The 17,094-nt window shown below is 37.2% G+C and overlaps 4 protein-coding genes across 7 annotated transcripts; 2 read left to right on the forward strand and 2 right to left on the reverse strand.

The window, feature by feature from the left end:
• The first annotated feature begins 19 nt into the window (after positions 1 to 19).
• Positions 20 to 4,078, forward strand: LOC105685409 (atrophin-1-like). Of its 2 annotated transcripts, none has more exons than XM_012399459.3 (12): positions 20 to 179; positions 296 to 469; positions 904 to 948; positions 1,088 to 1,153; positions 1,224 to 1,289; positions 1,360 to 1,425; positions 1,525 to 1,593; positions 1,673 to 1,759; positions 1,830 to 1,919; positions 1,993 to 3,076; positions 3,141 to 3,549; positions 3,634 to 4,078. In XM_012399459.3, the coding sequence occupies exons 1-12, from the start codon at positions 125 to 127 to the stop codon at positions 3,874 to 3,876; spliced, it is 2,454 nt and encodes an 817-aa protein (XP_012254882.2). In that variant the 5' UTR covers positions 20 to 124; the 3' UTR covers positions 3,877 to 4,078. The 2 variants fall into 2 exon arrangements, with proteins under 2 accessions (XP_012254882.2, XP_012254883.2); XM_012399460.3 differs by having other exon boundaries at positions 1,525 to 1,587.
• A 56-nt stretch (positions 4,079 to 4,134) lies between these two features.
• On the forward strand, positions 4,135 to 6,378 carry LOC105685413 (DNA repair protein XRCC4-like). Of its 2 annotated transcripts, none has more exons than XM_048652121.1 (2): positions 4,135 to 4,259; positions 5,054 to 6,378. In XM_048652121.1, the coding sequence occupies exon 2, from the start codon at positions 5,054 to 5,056 to the stop codon at positions 5,972 to 5,974; it is 921 nt and encodes a 306-aa protein (XP_048508078.1). In that variant the 5' UTR covers positions 4,135 to 4,259; the 3' UTR covers positions 5,975 to 6,378. The 2 variants fall into 2 exon arrangements, with proteins under 2 accessions (XP_048508078.1, XP_012254888.2); XM_012399465.3 differs by having other exon boundaries at positions 4,218 to 4,794.
• A 219-nt stretch (positions 6,379 to 6,597) lies between these two features.
• Positions 6,598 to 11,085, reverse strand: LOC105685416 (telomere attrition and p53 response 1 protein). Its single transcript, XM_012399470.3, has 5 exons — positions 10,310 to 11,085; positions 10,005 to 10,076; positions 9,723 to 9,894; positions 9,151 to 9,296; positions 6,598 to 9,010 (listed from the first exon to the last, which is right to left on the reverse strand). The coding sequence occupies exons 1-5, from the start codon at positions 10,500 to 10,502 to the stop codon at positions 8,868 to 8,870; spliced, it is 726 nt and encodes a 241-aa protein (XP_012254893.1). The 5' UTR covers positions 10,503 to 11,085; the 3' UTR covers positions 6,598 to 8,867.
• Positions 11,086 to 11,267: 182 nt separating this feature from the next.
• Positions 11,268 to 16,550, reverse strand: LOC105685653 (sorting nexin-8-like). Of its 2 annotated transcripts, XM_020852036.2 has the most exons (10): positions 15,985 to 16,550; positions 15,638 to 15,762; positions 13,871 to 14,003; positions 13,557 to 13,750; positions 13,350 to 13,467; positions 12,811 to 13,270; positions 12,521 to 12,737; positions 12,239 to 12,427; positions 12,133 to 12,152; positions 11,268 to 12,077 (listed from the first exon to the last, which is right to left on the reverse strand). In XM_020852036.2, the coding sequence occupies exons 1-9, from the start codon at positions 16,007 to 16,009 to the stop codon at positions 12,141 to 12,143; spliced, it is 1,473 nt and encodes a 490-aa protein (XP_020707695.1). In that variant the 5' UTR covers positions 16,010 to 16,550; the 3' UTR covers positions 11,268 to 12,077; positions 12,133 to 12,140. The 2 variants fall into 2 exon arrangements, with proteins under 2 accessions (XP_020707695.1, XP_012255371.1); XM_012399948.3 differs by lacking the exon at positions 12,133 to 12,152 and having other exon boundaries at positions 15,985 to 16,545.
• Between the last annotated feature and the right edge of the window lie 544 nt (positions 16,551 to 17,094).

A 17,094-nucleotide genomic window follows, 5' to 3' on the forward strand; every position in this document is an offset into this window, starting at 1 on the left:
ACTCAAACCACTTCCAGTCATCATTGAGCAACTTGATAAATGAGAACTGTAAATAGAGTGTCATTCCAAGTTTGAAAACATCAGTGAGCGGTTGTGAGGCAACAGAAGTTCTGTTCCTATTCCAATGATGGAACTGAAGTTACTGTTGTTCACCTTTTTGGTGCTTGTAGCCAGTTTTAGTGAGTGAATTCGAATGATTATGACATCACGTGTGACATTATTTTTCCACCTACGTTATCGAAGAATACCAGAAATATCTGTACCTAAATTTATTCATCGAAACTTATTTTTACAGGTGACGTTGGAGCAAAACGATTCAGTTTTGGTGGTAGCAAAAGTCGAGGAAGTAGTCATACATCGCATACGTCACATTCGTCGTATAAACCACCAGTCTCTCATTACAAACCCCCAGTTTCTCATTACAACCCTCCGGTTCATAAACAAACAATAACGCCTGTACACCACGGTGGTGAGTTTTTAGCAAAGAAATTGCGATGTTTTTGTGTTTTGTATTCTTGTATTTCCTCAAAGTTGGCTCAATGTCTCTCGTTGCTAGTTTTATGGATAGCGAGGGATTATCAGTGACCTCGAATGTATGATCATAACGTCTTGCTGTTAACTTCTGACCTTTTAATCAGTTCTATCTGAAAGAATGTACCATTAAAATTTTCTAATGTAACAGAACATATCCATGGTAACAGTCTGACCTGATAGGACTGCTGCGTACAAATTGAAAACAAAAATACTTCAAGTCACGCATAATATTTCTTTGTCAGCTGCGAGAAACAAAAAATTATACAAGCGCAATGATCGCAGTATTCTAATTTTTTACAATTCTTTATCTAACTACAAACTTGTCTTTCAAAAACTGTGATGTTAAACAAAAGCATGTATTGTTCACAGGTTCGTCGTCTTTTTTAAACGGAGAACGTGGATTTGGTTCAACAGGTAATACTTTTTTATTAACAGATGTTTAACAGATTAACAAAATTACACGAACGAACGATGGAATCACATTCATCTGTATCAAAGACAATATTCTCGCTTAGTCTTTGCTTTTGAAAACATGCAGATAAATTTGTTGTAGGTAGTAGTAATAAAAAATCGCCCCTCTCTCCATTCGCACCTGTACCAAAGCCTCCAGTACACAGCGGTAATAATTTTTCTCAATTTAGTCATTTTGTCTTTGCTATTTATTAAAACACCAGATGAATTCGTTACAGGTAACAATAATAATAAGTCACCATTCTCTCCATTCGCACCTGTACCAAAGCCTCCAGTGAACAGTGGTAATAATTTTTTTCAACTTTGTCATTTTTTCTTTGCTATTTATTAGAACACCAGATGAAATTGTTGCAGGTAACAATAATAATAAGTCACCACTCTCTCCATTTGCACCTGTACCAAAGCCATCTGTGAACACCGGTAATAATTTTTCTTTTTTCTTATCTGTTTTAGCTGTAATTATGTGTTTGTTATGTTCCATATAATATATTTCAAACTATGACAAATGTTTTATTGCAGGCCATGTTACCAACAATAACAGACCACCATATCCATCCTTTCCTCCTGTGCCAACACATACTGGTAATGGTATGTCCTTTACACCTCTTAATTCATCAAACTTATTACGATTGATAGTAACTTCTTTGTTTGCAACAATTTGTTACAGGTAACTCAAAACCTTCAGCTCCTGTAATAGGCAATGGACAAGGAACACCGTCTAGACCCTTTGTTCCAGTTCCCCCCGTGCATAATGGTGATAATTTGATAATCACCAATTTAATCATGATGAAACAAATATTTACACCAGTTTATTCACATTTCAGGAAACTCTCATTTTGGAAATCCACACCCTAGGCCAGGGGTTAACAGTGGCTCAAGTAATCATTCGATGGGATCAAACGTTGGTCACTCCGGTAATGTTCTCCCACTGCTTTGATACGTGACTCAATTATATTTGCAATTCTGAATCCCATTCCTATTTTTTAGTACACCAGCCAACTCAAGGATCTCATTTCCAAACTGGACACATTCAACCAACCCCTAGCTACCCTCGCCAACCGCCGTACAACCCTTCATTTAACCGACCTGGAAATAGTTCACATCATCAGCTGCCAATAACGCCATCAGTCATTCACGGCACAACTTCAGGAAACCCCTACCCCCGTCAACCACCATACAATCCCTCATTTGGACAACCGGGAAATATTCCACATCCTCAGCCACCAATAAATCCATCAGTTGTTCACGGCACAAATTCAGGGATTTCCTATCCTCGTCAGCCACCATATAACCCTTCGTTTGGCCATCCTACCGGAAACTACTATCCGTTACAACCAGGGCAGCAGGGGACCCATTTTGTCCAACCAAATCCAACCCACATCTATCATCAACCTGTTATGAGTCTGCCACCAAACCCCTCGCACACTGTGGTGGTTGTGCCAGGGCAATCCGGATATCACAGAGGAACTGGGGACATCTTCAAAGAAGCAATTATCCATGCTGGTGTTAACGCCGCTGTCCATAGATTAACCTCCCCGCACTATCATAGCTCCAACTGGAACCATAACTCTTGGAGCAATTATCCACCACAGACTGGAAGCGTAACTACCACGCACATTGTTAACAATAATTACTACGACCAATCTGGTGGTGGTGGTGGCGTTGGTCTTCCCAATAATGGAGCAGGAGGATCAAATTTGCCTCAAAACTATCCTGTGCAGTCTTATCCAAATGGAGGACAAGGCAGTTTTCCACAAACCCAACTACCACCTGGAGTGGTGAATCCTGGTTTGAATTCTGGAAATTTTGGATCACAGGGTTCCTCTGGGCAACCAGGAAATATTGGACCGCAGTCTCCAACTAATGGGCAATCTTATCCAAACCAAAACAATGGTAATGGCCAATCAAACACTGCGTTTGATCTATCGGGCTGGATCCCTGACGAAGAGTTACGAACCATCAGTGAAAAACTTTTTGCCATGGATGAGAATAATGCCTACAAGTTTATAACTCTGAACTTACAGAATCAAACTTTGAACAACACTAACCTCACAGATCAATCACCACAACCGTAAGTCTATAATAGTATTGATAATTTATACACTTGGTGAAATCTTGTCTAATGTTTCGTACAGACTCTTCAATGTGCAATCTGCTGCCTACGAGATTCCAACAATTCGAGCAATTCGTTCTCTATATCAAACAGCCGATGAAATAAAAAAGAAGACTCGTGAGAACAGTCGAAAAGAAGAAGCTCTATTGATAGATCTTCTGTTGAACACTAACGTAATGACTGCAGCGATGGAATTTTTGGCAAAGAAGAAGCTGATAAAAAGTGATTACCTTGAGCACAAGGATGCCTTAAAGCGAATTTGGTTCACACCATATGATGGAAACTCTTCTGGATTCAAGCGTGTATTTCAAGGTGAGGCTATTGGTGGAGAAGTCCTCTATGGAATTCAAGACTGGGTGGCACTCGACTTCCAAGAAAAAACCAATGGAGCTAACTACTTGAGTTATGTACAAGAAATCAAATTGGGAAGGGTGAGATCGATATATTTTTCTCAAAATTGGAGCACTGACCTGATAATTCAACTGATTACCTGATCGATAATTATTCTGTTGCAGATTCCAAAAGCATCCCTTTTGAAACTGAACTTTGAGTTGAGTGGAATTGTGAAAGCTGGGACTTCAATTTTTGTCGGTACCTCCCCAGAGTTAGAAATGGCATTATATACAATTTGCCATTACACAAGACCCGATAATTACTGCCCTATTTCGCTTGGTGGGACGCAATTAACATTATACACTCACACTTTCAGATACTTCGGAAACGATCTAATCGATCTGGGTTTTCCTATTATATTGTAGAAAATGTCTAAGTACAGTAATTTACCAATATTCCTCTCTACAATAATCCTAATTGTTATTAATCGCATATTAATCATGCAATTATCTAAGCTTTGGAGCATCTAAGGTCCAAGCAATTTTAAAAATGCAAATATCCACACCAAAAAATTATCAATTTATAAAAATAATACAAAGTAATAAGAAAATGATTTCTACATATCAATATTAACCGAGAGCATCATTATATTCCGGTAGCTCTCATGAACGTAGCTTCAGACTAAAATATCGAACATATACCTATATCCTAGAACTCGTGGGCTAGTATATCCCTGCATCTTTGGTGATGATGAATTTCCTCGTAGACATTACATAGTGCATTACTTGACCTGCATTCACTTTTCAAGGTAATGGCTATGACGGGAATAGTGAGGGTGTGGTACCGGTGGTACCTTCGGACCCAATACAAGTATTGAGAATCACTGAGAATAGATTTAAATGGTATCCAACAACAACAAGGATTGTATACATACAAGCAACGCCACGACCCCGCGATGCGTATACATATGTCACTTATCGAAGCTTGAAGTTGAGCTTTAAATATGACGTCACGCGATTTTCTTGGGTACCATAACCTGTTAAAAGAAGGACTGATTTCCACTTAGCTTGCTGTCAAATTTTTATGCAATCAACTAGCATTACATGCAATTAATTACTAAAACCAGCCATGTTTTTCTTGGTAGTCACCATTGCGTAGAATAAAATCGGACAATCAAGATACAATTTTAAATACAAAGATTTGAATTAATTATGGGTGACGACGTAACGACTTGTCGTGTCCTAAACAAACATGATGATCAATTTATCATACTATTCACCGAATGGTTAAAATCTAGCTTCAAGACTACAGTCTTCAATCTCAAAACCAGCTCACTTGGAGAGGTGATTACCTTATCTCAGCAAAAAATAATCTCCCTCTCGCTATGGAGTTTTTGCCTATTTCTCATCTCCCTTGGGGATGATGTTACGAGTCTAAGATTTTGTCAAATATATATATTCTGCTAAAGTCCTATGAACCAAACCGTAGTTTCATTGAATCTGATACTTATAAATGAAACATTGGACCAAATAATTTCTTGTAGTTATTAAAAGTAGGAAGATTAGTTTTTCAGAATTTGAATGTTGGGATGAATTCTTATAGATGAGCACATCTCAGGTAGACAATTTTGCTACTAATCGCAACAGGACACGTGATGAGTATCTGAAGGAGGCAAGGATTGCTCTATCTGGGAAAGATAAGACAATGGAGTTTATTTCAACTGAACAAAAATTGCGATGGAAATCTGGGGCTTGGAACCACGGGATAATGGAATTGAAGCACGTACCGCTACAGGAGGTTTCTCTGCAGATACTAGAGAAATTAGTGACACGACAAACCTTCTTGGAAAGCAAAGTTGAAGAGCTCAAAAAAGAGAATGATCAGTCAAAAGCTACAATAGAAAGATTAAATGAAAAACTGGAAGCTATGACAAATTTAAAAAACAGCATGGAGCAAACATTATACGAGAGATTCTTGGAAGTTCTCAACTCAAAGAAGGCAAGAATTCGAGAACTGGAAGAACAGTCAAAAAAATCATGCACCCCTGGTACTAGCGAATCGGTATTTGATGCAGACACTGATGGAAGCGAAACCTCTGATCAAGATGGAACAGAGAATGGAGTACCAGAATGGAACAAATCCAAGGAAAAGTGCAATTCTACATTATTTCCACTAAAAACTAGTGCTTCCGGTAGCAATATTAGAAAGGAAAAGTTTTCGAAGAGGCAAATGGAAGATGATGATGAAAAAATGATAGATTCAGATTACGAGGAAACAAAAAGGAGGCAGAAAAATCATAGACCCGTTGCTTCTAAGCCATCATCTGAGTCCAACGGACTAAAGGTCTCAAAGTTTCCAGTCAATAAACCATCGACGAGTAAAAATTATAATGATATTGAAGCTGACAAAGTAGATAGTAACAAAGTAGAAGGAAATGTTGTGGTTCGAACTACTGAGAGTACTTCAAAAATAAGCATGCTGAATCTTACCAGCGAAGAATCCGAGGAAGATTTATTTGCCTGAGTCTTGGAAAATTGACTGAGAAAGAGTCGCATGCTATATTTCGATCAAGTCATTAAATTTTAGTAGTTAAATATATCCATTTTCTAATATAAGAAAATGTTACAAGACAAAGGATGTATATCAGAGTAATAGTAAATTCTATTAGCTTAAGTTGTATAAATTTTGTTTATATTAACAAAAATGTATAGAAATCAATCTAGTTGCAAACAAGTTTTTACCATATACATGATCTACTTAAAATTGAAGATTTTTATTACATACGTTTTAGATAGTATTTATTTTCCTCCCACTGTTTTAGTTGTCAAACACATTCCTTGATGAAAATTTTAGTGGCCTCCTAGTATTGAGTAGTAGAGTGTCACATTATTACCAGACTGTAAATAAAATTTAGTTGAAGGCATCAATGGAAAATATTTGTTATTTTAATCATGCCTCAGGAAAATTCCTTATCCCCTCGTTATCCACAACTTTTGCTAACAAGTGGCTCATGTTCTCGTGTAATTCCATTTAGGCATATTAGTCTTTTTGCAGGTTTTATTTGTAAATGATTATATATGTATTATACAAACAAGAGACGCAAAAATATACAAGCTTTTTAGATTGGCAAAAAAATAAGAGCACCATTTAGAATTCATAGGTTTATTATTATCATCTTCGCATCGAGCGTAGATTTGTATCGGTATTATTATCGTTTTTCTTTCATTTTTTTTTCTTCTTACGTTATACAATAATTTCTCATTGCATCCCAGATTAATCTTGTACAACATTTCTGGTTGATGGTGAAATATGTGTGGGAAAAAGCAGAAAAAAGTATCGTAGTATTTATTAAACATGAGATTTCATATCCACCCCTTTTAATTTCCATTTGTAAAAATAAAACATGACTCAACAGTACAAGACTGTAACTTTTTCTTGTTTCTTTTCTTTCGTTCCGTACGATTATTTACATCGATACTCAATCGAGGTTTATTAATAATTACCTACGACGACGATATGGTATAAGTGGACAACAAAAACATAATGCCGATGAATTTCGTGTAACAAATGATTGCATAATCAATCATTAATTGATTAGAAATTCCTAATTATACCAATATTTCCCTTTTTCACAGGTGGTATCACTCGTCATTTTGGATTATTAGATAACAGCGGATCGGGCTGTTCTTTGTTAACCCATCATTAGCAATTTCTGTTTAAAATTTGTTTTTTTTTTCTTTAATTTTCCCTTTTTCCCATTTTTAGAATATCTAATAGAAATCTATATTTTACATATATCTATGTAGCTATTTTTTCTTTTTTTTCTCACCATGTATTCAAATATGGCTATACAGTGCAAAAGGGGAAGATTAACAGAATATTTTATTATGATTATTTCTTAAAATCTTTGCCTTCCTTTTTTTACGTCTTTTTCTTTATACTCAGTGCTTGTCATTATCGAGTGATGTGTTATTGAATTCATTCACATAATGGTATGCCTAGTCATGTACATTTCTTGTATTATAATACAATAAATATCGGTTGATCACGATTGCAGAACATAAAAGGCGACACTTGGTTGAAAAAAAAATAACTTTGTAAGAATTCCAAGAGGCGCAGAAAGGTAGTAATGATAATTATGATGACGATGACGATGACGATAATAATAGTAATAGTAATAATAGTAATAGTAATAATAATAATAATGATAATGATAACAATGATGAAAATGAGAATAATTATGATGATGATATGGAACCTATATTTACAACCAAACAACTTTCTTCTTCCTAGGGGTGTGTGTGCGCGCGTAGGTCAGAAAATTGTCAACAAAAAGTAACTCGGCGAGAAAATTAATAACTTTTCTTGACGTTCAATTTTAAATGTACCAAATACCTATGTATCATGTTAACACTGAACATTGTACATCGTTATAATAGTAATAATAACAATAATAATCATCATCATCATAATAGTAATCATAATAACAAGTAAACGAAATTGTGCAAACTATGACATATCATTATAAATGGCAAAGAAAAATATTAATCAATATAAATTAAAAGGAGCGACCACAGTAGATAAAATACATCCAAATGATAATCGACTTCATTATCATAATATTCATATTCAGCTTTTCTAGGTCAAGAAAAAGTATATTTAGATAACGTGCTGCTATTATTCTCGTCGAGATACTATCGGTAAATAATAAAATATTTAGAAAATGGGGCGCAGTGAAAGTTTGTTTTTTTATCAAAGATGAACTCATAATCACGTTGTTCCTGCATCGTTATTGACAGTTTGAAATTCGTAGGCAACATACGTGATTATAATGATTTGCTAGCATCCGCTGCACTGACCAACCCGCTCTAGGCATGATATTTGAAGAATTTATACGTACGAATATTCATTGTTACAGTTATGGGCCACTGTTCTCCAGACATCAAACGTTTCACGATATTTTGGTGAAAATTTGTTTAAAAATTTTCAATCAAATTCCACTGCTTGCATACCGTTCCATCGATACTTCTCATGAATGCTTGTTATAAGGAGTAAGAGATTCGATGTTACAAGTTCAAATGGTCGTTGAACCGATTGTGAGAGAAACGGAAAATTATCAAAGTAGCGAAATGAGAAGAAAATTGCAGGAAAAAAACAAGATGAAATAAAAATATTATTTGTTAAAGTAGATGGTGAACCTGATCGCCAAACTGACAAGATGTTAGTTTGCCGATTCGCTACTAGGTGATATCGGAGTAAATAGGTTTGTGTATAAAATCTTTGGAAAAAATTTGATTATTAAATAATTACGCCTAGTCGGGAACCGTGTCGGAGGGCTGAATAATTAATTAATTATTAATTAATAGGGAATAAGGGGTGGGATGGGTCAGGGACGAATCTACTTTGCACGACGCCGTTACATGAAACGTGAACGTTTGTGCGTTGGTGATCCCATATCAACATCATGCGATGCAGGTCGTTTGTGATGCCGGGCAAACTCGCTGCTTATGAAGGCTGATAATTCTGTTTGTCTTCCACCACGGCGTGATATCGGAGATCCTGGAATATCAAATGCATTGTAGTTTCACTTTTGACAAAACTTCTCTATCTGTTATAATCCGTCTGCAGCAAAGAAGTCATTTTGCATTTGTTTGAAAAGAGGGACAGTGTGTTTACAAACTAAGAAATTAGTTTCTTACCAGATAATGCAATTGCCTCTCTGAATGTATGGAGTTCTGGGTCTGCGTCATTACCAGATGCTGGTGCTGGTGTAACTACCATACTAGGTGCAGGGCTCTGTGATGGCGGAGAACCGCAAACCATCATGCGAGGCTTTGGCGAACTCCTAGACAAGTCAGACTATCTTATCAATTCTTAATACAAATATCAGGGTACTCCCAGAACAAGCTATGTTCCAGGGGCATTTTTCTCCAAACTCAAGAATTCATTTTGCTGAAAAATATATTAAATCCAATTGTGTGAAAAAAAACAACCCATCATTAGCGATAGCAAAAAAGAACACAATAATCTTCGTGCATGTGAGGAAGATAGAAATGCCAGAATCACGTGTATCTTTGATCGGACAGAAATAGCCCTACAGAATACAAAGCGCCAGCTTACAAATAACTTGGCAACTTAATCTCAGAAGCGTGTCAGTAATGATAGGTATAATTATGTTATCTACAGGGTAACTAGGTTGAATTTTTTCGGTTTGAGAAAATATTTATGGATCTATTGAATTTGGAAGAATTATAATTGACTTCATATTTACCTGTGAGAATGAGGTCGTGGTGGAGGTGGTTTTCCAGCTAGATATGCCAAAAGATCCTCTCTTCTTATAGTACGCCGCTTCTTTCGTGCCCAGTTCATTATTTCTTTACTACGCTTCTGCCTTCCCATCTCAACTCCAATATCACTGCACTTTCGCATGCCGTCAATCGATTCTATAATTAGAAATGATGAAAATTTTTGAAACATTGTATCGCACAGATTAACCTCAACACTTTCTGATATTTAGGAAGATAATATTTGTGAAAATTTCCACAACACAGACCTTTGTATAAAGACGTGACTGTGCCAGCAGCAGTTTGGAAAGGTATCCAGAGTGACGCACCTTGTGTCCGATCTGAAGAAAGGATGACATTTATTCAGCTTATCGCAATGCAAATTGCATCGATAGAAACGAGGTAATATAGATCTTTGGGCTAAAGTATAGGAAGCTAATCACAAAATGGATGATGATGACGATAAAGACGAGACGGATCGGAAATCGGGGTTGAAAGAGGATGAAGGGAAATCGGGATTTAAGAAATGTCATGAAATTCTCATTAGCAGTTGATTTTAATCGGAAATATCGACCTTTGTATAGCTGCGCTATGGCTGAGGCTGTGGTATGAAATCCGGTCCATATCTGGTGCGAGTATAATTCTTTTGACGTGTGTAGCTGGCCCTCATAGTCTGGCTCAGCCTCGATCGCTTCAACACATTGTTGTTCCCAATTAGTGTACCATATATCCATTATAGGATCTTCGTCACTCCTGTCCTCACTCATGTTTGTTTATTTCTATCTATCTCGCTAAAATTCGCACGTATTATTCCACAAAGAGCTCGTCGCCGAGCCAACGCCGACCAAAAACAGCTACGACGGTGACGACGACGACAGAGGGCTGTCTCGAGATAAATTTCAAGGCTCTCAAGGATCAGCAAGCAGCCACTTCCTCTTTATTCGTTCCTCCGTTCTATCCTTTTCCAAAATTTCCTCTTGTTTTTGCTTCTATTATCCTCGCTGAGCTACCATCAAAACGTGGCCATTACTATCCAATATTCATCCGTCTGAAATGTTTCACCCCGTTTCTACTGCTACTGCTGCTGTAACTGCTGCGACTGTGCGACGACGACGAATGACGATCGACGACGACGAGGCGTGATCCACTATAAGCACTATCCATATACAATTGCGATATGCACCCACAAGTCACCAGCAATTGATTCCCTTCTGCGTTTAAATTGGACTTCTACTATACTACCAAGATTTACTTTTGCTTGGTCGGAATACGCAAAAGCAACACGCGACACCGATCTACACACTGCTGCATCATGCACACATGGACACGGAACGCGAGCAGTATGTTCAATCTCTCGGTTCGACCGAGACGGTACGCACATGCTCCGCCTCTGCTCATGACGTCGCCCTCGAACACCGAAGCATGGAATTCTGGGAACTGGGAAATCAAGGATGACAACGTTCCAAGGGGCAAAGATCTCCTGAGTCTAGGGGATGCTGTCAGATAGAAACGATTAACTTCACGAGACACCGTTAATTTTAAGAATTTTATCAACAATTATTCAATTATCCATTTTAAAATTGTGATTGTTACGCTGTACAAAACATTCGAAATAATCATTGTGGGTATATACTACGCAGTTATGTTATATATACAATATATATATGCTCTCAAGACATATACGAAAGGCACATTTCAATATTAATTTCTATGTACACGATTGATATCTATAGATATTGTATGAGACAATACCTAAAGTTTAATCTTAACAATTATATACATGTAAAATATATTAAGTACATAACAAGGAATGTTCTGAGCTTATGTGATCGAAACGAAGTAAAAAAGAAATAATTCTATATCCATTACCAAAGAAGACATCTGTAAAACAAGAAGCCCGAGTCATAAAAATCTTGGTTTAACTAAATCTCCGACAAAAGTCGAATCACTAAAATCTGCATAATGTGATGCATCAACATAGCTTTTCTAACATTTGATTTGCGTATAGTTATATGGTAATACGATATCATGATATTGCACGGAGATACTATATTCTAATCGCTATCCATAGTACACCACTCATTTCCATCGAACTTGAATGATTTGTTTGGTTCTCGGTCTTCTGTATGCGCAGATTATTTATAACTAACTTCATCGTGTTATCATTAAAAATAGAGTATTTCGCATTCGTTTCGCAACGAGTTGTACGTACAAACGCTGCACGATTCAGATCAAAAAGAAACATTAAATTACTATGAGACTCCGTTTCTCGAACTTCCCGTTGATTTTTCTGGCAAACACTTCGTTATGGTCGGCTCCATCAATTTCCACACCTCCGTCAACTGGAATGAATTTTTTGTTTCAGAACAGGTGGTAAAGTTAAATTGCAACTCTTACCTCGTATTCTACGTCAAATCCTTAGTAGCAAGTAAAAAAATTATATTTTACATTAGAATTTCGTGCTGTATTATAGGTATAGTTCTGTACTAAAAATGAGACTTACTTCTGAATGCCCTCTAATCTGTACACTGACGAGGCTTTGGAGTACCGTGGCAAGGATTTCCAAATGCGCATGAACTAATTGAGTTTCCATATGCAGACAATGGAGTGAGAATGCATTTCTCAGTTCGACATTTGCAATCACAGTTTCTTGAGCCACCATCTTATTTTCCAAATACTCAACAGTGTCTGCCTGCAATAAGAAATTCATTTACACGATGATATACAACCTGCAGCAATGACTTGACCAAATTTATTGCAGCACTGACAATTTAAAAATTCTTACATCCGTTCCACGAATAACTCCTTGCATCTGCCGTTTTTTCAATGATAGCATAGTGGAAAGTGCTCGCTGATGATCGGCACTCACTCCTCTCTCGTGTCGCTCACATAATACCCTGTGAGCGATGAGAATATCTGATAGTAAGTTCAGCCTTTCACACACCATGCTTTCCTCTATCACTGCCTGTTGCAAAGCTCTGGTTGAAAGAAGGCCAAATTCTCTAAGGATGAAGGTAACTGGTTAAAACTCTGTAAAGAAGATGTGAAAGAGTATGATTTAAATGTAATTCTCACTTTGAAATAACGTGAAATCCTTTTTTCATGTCATGCCAGATTGTCGATCCTCCTGTGGCCCATGCACTGGCACCATGGGGTTCGTTAGCCAAGTTGCTCAGTTGAGTTCCAAGTTCGGCCATGTCGACTGCATAGCCATGAGAGCGGATAGCTAAACAATCTGCTATATTTTTGAGTCTGGATATACCGGACAGTATAACTCGAATTTGGTCCCTGCTGTTAGCAAACTCCGTTAACGTTTCAGGGGGAACGAGTTCCTTCGCTTGGCAAGAGAGTTCCGATGTCGCAAATTCGTCTGGAACACGCCTGAACACTTCCCGGATCTTGTGCTGCGTGTCTTCTCCAGTAAATGTAAAAAAAAACTGCACAATTGGGTCTTTGCTGACCGCTGGGTGGCGTGCTATCAATGTGAGAAACCTGAGTAGCGAACGCCTTCTTTCCTCCAAAAATTGAGAATCCGCTGGAAGAATGTTTCGAAAAATTATTGCAACCATATTTTCATACAAATAGATAAGATACTTTTATTATTTTGTATTTACCGCCGACTATCTTCTTTGGTGGCAGTTTCGGTATAAGCCGGTAAGGGAATCTAGCTATAAGGAGTTCATGGAGAGATATGAAGTCATTGTATCGCCGGTAGACAATAGAGTTAAACCTCTGCAAATCAAAAATTTAATGTAGTTAGTCTATTGCAATAATCGAGATCCCTAGGTTGCTGTTCGATAGACAAAGTATCAGCATCGTACCTTACTTGTCACTTGATATTCGACATGCTTCAAGAATATTCCCTTTTTCTCAGGCACCAAGTTGACTTCTATGGTATCTATGTTGCAAATATCATTGTAAGTTAGATTCAATTTGGAGGGATTACTTCCCTTGTGCATTCTCTGCGCAAGAAGAACCACTTCTGTCAGATCTCCAAGTGCAGGTACTGGTAATTCTATGACAGAATCAATTAGTCAAATATTGCATCGTTCGTTTGATTGGAACGACTTCATGGCATAGATATAAATAACGAACAAGATAAAACTTCAAAATATATAAAGAACAATTGAATAACCTTGAGATTCTGAAATTTCTAGGAGTTTATCGCTCGGCTGTTTACCCTGCTGTGCAAAAGCAACTAACGCCAGACCCTTGTAGAGCCCACTGCGTGTTAAATATCCAGTCTTGCTGTCTACCAACTCCCAGATCTGTAAAATATTATTAAAAGACAGAAAATGCATTTTAATGAATTTGAGGGCCAGAAAACAAAACAGTTAGTTCTATGAAGGATGAACTGACGCTTGCATATGACAATATTATAATCTCCTTGAAAATCAAGATGAGTCAGGAACAAGTGATCTTTAAGCAATTCCACTAGCCTTGAAAATTCTAGTCCAGAATCGAAAGATATTTCAACTAGCTCAATAACGACCAAGATGTTATTTCACATACAAACTGTGGTTAATATTCGTTAAAAATACAGGAAGCCCTATAAAAATCTTAATAAAATCCCCATATATAATATCCTCACAATCTCACTCAATTACATAATCCAGCAAGTTATGTATAACAACGATGATACAAAACATATAACAATGATAGGTCCATCGAACAATTGCAGAAGATTAATGAAATCGATAAACAAAATGAAACTCTGTCGGTAAAGAAAATTGTGTTGATATAAATGAATTGAATTAGATTGATAGAATAAACCGGGCTAGTGAGCACTCTACTGTGAACAGTCAACAGCTATCAGTGGCGACTTATGATTCACAATCTAGGGATACATGTTGACCCCAGTGACGATAAGTACTGGTTCAGCGTATCCACAAATTTTTCTTACAAGGGGCACGCACATCTCATACGTGGGGGAAGGATGGGGGGGAGGCAATTGACTATAGGATCTAGCTGGGACGTTGTCAACTAATGAAAATAAGAACGAAGAGCTACTTTACGCTAGTATGACTAATGTTTCAACAAGACATGATTTGAAAATTACATAGCATGGTTGGGTTGGATAATTCATTCAATTTCTATCTGACTCTTTCAATTTGTACTCAAAACTTCATCACCAGAAATAAATTCAGATTCTGTTTAAACTCGATTGGTGTAGGGTTTCGGGATATCCACACATTTGCGAGGAAACCAGGGGGGCGTTTTCAGTGCTATCAATTGAAATATTATGATTATGCTCTACAATGTGATGGAATAGCACGGTGTGAAAAAGAAGCATGAAAAAACGCGGAGAAATAAATCAAATAACGATATACATTTTTCTGTAATCGACAATGAAGAACAGTTATTATTGTCGAGTTTTTCTGACAAATTTTCTTCTTTTTCAAAGAAAAAATTGGTGAGCAGATAATGAGAAATTCATAAATAAGGGATCAATTAAGCAAAATCGTAGAAGTTTTGAGATCCTCGTTTCATGTTCCTGCGATTTAATAATTTCTCTATCCCATATTTATGCTTAAATATATATAAAATAATAACAGCAACCCACAATAATAATAATTCTAACAAAAATGTGACATTCTAATTTACAAGGTCAAAGCATCAGTAGAGAAAAAAAAAGTAATCGTGAAAATAACGGTATCTGATTTGACGTAAAAATACCGAAGTAGTATGAGATCCGCATACATTACAACGTAAACGTTAACGTCAACGTCAACGTGACAGTTACAGCAACAAAAACATATCAAACGACTGCATTGTAGCTCGGGCCTATAGAGTGTAGGCAAAATTATGCTTTTAAAATAAACTTTCAACCAGCTTAGAACGAATTTCACACACTATTATGAGGAATGGATTGAAATTCAGATTTAAAAATATGAATGCAAACCTGGCTGAGGATGGAGCTGCTCAGTTGGGACTTTACGAGGAGTGATTTAAACACTTCCCTCTCAACATTTCCTCCGGAGGGTGAACACTTCTCATAAACCTCTCTGTAGAAGGCTGGTATAGAACCTGTTGGGTAATCAAGTGAATAAAATTTGGATACATCCCGACATATCTAAGGTTGATATCGGAAATTGAGAACCGCGTTGGAAAATCATTGTAACCCACGTGGCAGTTCTTGGACGCGTGCGCCACATTACATAACACCGAACTATTAAACGATTAATTAATTATTAAATTTCTTTTCAGATCTACATTATCAATATGTAAACGTAACAATGAAGAATTTACCGAACGACAGATCGGTAGACGCCATATTGGATAACTTTTCTAGATCATCCGTAGTAGTGTCGAGATCTGCGTTGGTATCCAAAATTACACTTTCAACGATTACACGTCGCCAATGTCACATTCTTTAGTTGACATTTGCACCAGTTACAGATGTAATCGTGAGTTATAATTCACCGCTATACAGCATGATAATATCGTATCGTTTCTCTAGGCCCTCGATGTCCCCCTGCGTTGAGTAGAACCTGTTGCTCTCCCATCGGATTGGCATCGCGATGTATCAGTATAGATTGTGAATTCTACAAGAATCTTCCAAAATCTACTGACATCTTTATCCAAGGTAGCTTATAATATCATACACCTTGCCACTGAATTTTAAAATCGCGAATTCGAACTGGCGCACTCGAGATTCATGGCATCGTTCAAGTTAAGGCACAAACACTCCTAACACGATCGCAGACTGAAACCAACTGACACCAACTGACACGGCTCTTCGGATCGGAGGTAAACTCTCAACGCTGCTGATTTCACATTTCTATTTCATACTCGCGCCCCTGAACGCGATTAATGGGCGACGTCAGAGCCGAGGAATACCAAATGTTGATGTTGTTAACTGACGTTTTCTGTTTCACAGTTGTGACGTTACAAGTAGTCGGTGCTGCAGTCATCTAGTTGCTCGATATGGCAATCCGTTCGAGTCTTTTGACAGTGCTAAAGATGTCGCGATACGCGAGTTCTACGCTAGTTTACGTAAAGTAATTTCACGTTTGAAATTTCATTTTGCGCGAAACAAAAAGATCTCTGGACGAACGATGATCTGAAAATTCTTCAACGGTTGATTTGTCAGTGGGCTCTTCGCCGCAGGAATAATATGGTTTCGCATACAATAAGTCGTAGGCAGGTTCGAATTGGTGTTGACAAAGTGTGTCATCATCTCATGGAGGTAGAATATCTTCGAGGTTCCAAGGTTAAAATTATTCCAACTTCTTATCCCTCATGTCGCGATATTGATTCAATATTATCAGTCCCATCATAATCATTAGCATCGTCGTCATTGTTATCAATATACAGTCATTATAATACAGGTGTAATAAAAACGAAAATTTGTTCGCA

Source organism: Athalia rosae, chromosome 3 (assembly GCF_917208135.1).
Source record: "Athalia rosae chromosome 3, iyAthRosa1.1, whole genome shotgun sequence".
NCBI lineage: Eukaryota > Metazoa > Arthropoda > Insecta > Hymenoptera > Athaliidae > Athalia > Athalia rosae.

Coding starts and splice junctions, on each gene's coding strand:
- LOC105685409 (XM_012399459.3), top strand. CDS start 125: ATGATGGAACTGAAGTTACTGTTGTTCACCTTTTTGGTGCTTGTAGCC. Junction 1,154..1,223: donor AAAGCCTCCAGTACACAGCG/GTAATAATTTTT, acceptor AATTCGTTACAG/GTAACAATAATAATAAGTCA. Junction 3,550..3,633: donor AAGAAATCAAATTGGGAAGG/GTGAGATCGATA, acceptor ATTCTGTTGCAG/ATTCCAAAAGCATCCCTTTT.
- LOC105685413 (XM_012399465.3), top strand. CDS start 4,663: ATGGGTGACGACGTAACGACTTGTCGTGTCCTAAACAAACATGATGAT. Junction 4,795..5,053: donor AAACCAGCTCACTTGGAGAG/GTGATTACCTTA, acceptor GAATTCTTATAG/ATGAGCACATCTCAGGTAGA.
- LOC105685416 (XM_012399470.3), bottom strand. CDS start 10,502: ATGAGTGAGGACAGGAGTGACGAAGATCCTATAATGGATATATGGTAC. Junction 9,895..10,004: donor AGTCACGTCTTTATACAAAG/GTCTGTGTTGTG, acceptor TTCTAATTATAG/AATCGATTGACGGCATGCGA. Junction 9,297..9,722: donor CCACGACCTCATTCTCACAG/GTAAATATGAAG, acceptor TGACTTGTCTAG/GAGTTCGCCAAAGCCTCGCA.
- LOC105685653 (XM_012399948.3), bottom strand. CDS start 16,009: ATGGCGTCTACCGATCTGTCGTTCG. Junction 13,271..13,349: donor ACCAAAGAAGATAGTCGGCG/GTAAATACAAAA, acceptor ACATTCTTCCAG/CGGATTCTCAATTTTTGGAG. Junction 12,078..12,238: donor AGATTAGAGGGCATTCAGAA/GTAAGTCTCATT, acceptor AATTCATTCCAG/TTGACGGAGGTGTGGAAATT.